General features: G+C 34.3%; 1 protein-coding gene across 1 annotated transcript; it reads right to left on the bottom strand.

Annotated features, from left to right (window-relative positions):
- Positions 1-433: 433 nt before the first annotated feature.
- LOC131034593 (LOB domain-containing protein 12-like) lies at positions 434-1,242 on the bottom strand. The gene is made up of 2 exons (XM_057966131.2): positions 1,027-1,242; positions 434-931 (listed from the first exon to the last, which is right to left on the bottom strand). Exons 1-2 carry the CDS (start codon positions 1,183-1,185, stop codon positions 668-670), a joined length of 423 nt encoding a protein of 140 aa, XP_057822114.2. The 5' UTR covers positions 1,186-1,242; the 3' UTR covers positions 434-667.
- Between the last annotated feature and the right edge of the window lie 202 nt (positions 1,243-1,444).

Below are 1,444 nucleotides of genomic sequence, written 5' to 3' on the forward strand. Positions count from 1 at the left end.
TTTGCTCCTGAACAGGCAAGGAAAAAATCATCTTGTAGAAAATACTACAAGAATAACAAATGTAGACAATCAATCTCAAATATCTATAGAAACCAAAAGAATAGCTAACTCTCTCTACCCTCCCATATGAAATGATATAGAGATGTTTCCAATAAAATATTAAAAAACATAAAAGCTCAATAATAAATGACCAAAAGCACACTAATAAATATAAAAGGAATTATATTGATAAATTGGTGTTCTCCTATATCTAAAAGATCGTCAATGATTTAAATCTATTTTCACTAGCATGCCAAAATAAAACAATTTCAATTAAGCAGTTCAGATTTTCAAGATCCACAAAATAAATTAGACTTAAATTTCAAACAAATTACATGGAAACTATTCCATATTTATCTATTTGAAAAATATAGGATTTATTCCATTGATACAATATGTGCAAGGCAAGTCAATTGATTTAACTTGGATTCAACTTGGATTGCAGAAATTGGATGCAACACCCCTATAAACTTTTTAATGTGACCAACAACACGTACTCTAATGCCTTCATGTGCCCATTTTGACATCCTAATTAATAATTGATTTATTATTGACACTATATAACCATGAATGTCAGAATAGGAATGATCAGATATTTAGAAATGGCTTTAGATAATACAAACTAGGTTCACAGTGGTGCCCACAATCCAAAGGGGTCGTCATCGTATTGAAAACCTATATCTTCATTCTCATTATTTTGAGAGACTACTAAATTACCGTGTGCGTTGAGGAGCTCTGCTTGAACGGTTGCGAGTTGTGATTGGAGATGTAAAACTTGGTTTTGCAATCGAGAAATTTCGGCGGTGCAACCGTAGATTGGATCATTCAATCTCGCACTTGCTTCATATACCAGGCTCCTTACCGCATCTCCTCTCTTTTCACCCGGAATATCCTGCCCAAAAAAGGAATGCTTTTGAAATATATAAAGTAGTCAATCTGAGTAGAAATAATGTCGAATGGAAGCACAGTTCAACATTTGATGCATACCTCAAGGATTTTTGCAATATTGCTGGCTCCAAATATTTTCCGCACAACAAAGAATTTGTGAGGATCGTTTGGTGGGAAATAAGGAGCGAGAATGCATTTATCTCCACACTTTTTTCGTTGAATCTTGCAAGGGCCACACGGGTAAACAATACGAGACATCTCTTCCCGATGAATTAGGTATCTTGCAGCACAAAAGAAATAGCTTACATTACATATAGAAAGAATTAGGTATACGAGACATTATATATAGAAAGAAGATCAGAGTGGAATTCAAGAATATATAGATGAGATGGATATAAGACAAAGAGTTGAGTCATAGATACAGATGTATTACGGTGTAAATACAAGATTTCCTTCTGTGTCACCACGTGATGATTAGATTGATTTTATGTGCTGTCCCACCGGCAACGGGTTGGGT

The sequence above is a fragment of the Cryptomeria japonica genome, chromosome 3, assembly GCF_030272615.1.
Source record: "Cryptomeria japonica chromosome 3, Sugi_1.0, whole genome shotgun sequence".
Taxonomy (NCBI): domain Eukaryota; kingdom Viridiplantae; phylum Streptophyta; class Pinopsida; order Cupressales; family Cupressaceae; genus Cryptomeria; species Cryptomeria japonica.

Coding starts and splice junctions, on each gene's coding strand:
- LOC131034593 (XM_057966131.2), bottom strand. CDS start 1,185: ATGTCTCGTATTGTTTACCCGTGTGGCCCTTGCAAGATTCAACGAAAA. Junction 932..1,026: donor ATATTGCAAAAATCCTTGAG/GTATGCATCAAA, acceptor TTTTTTGGGCAG/GATATTCCGGGTGAAAAGAG.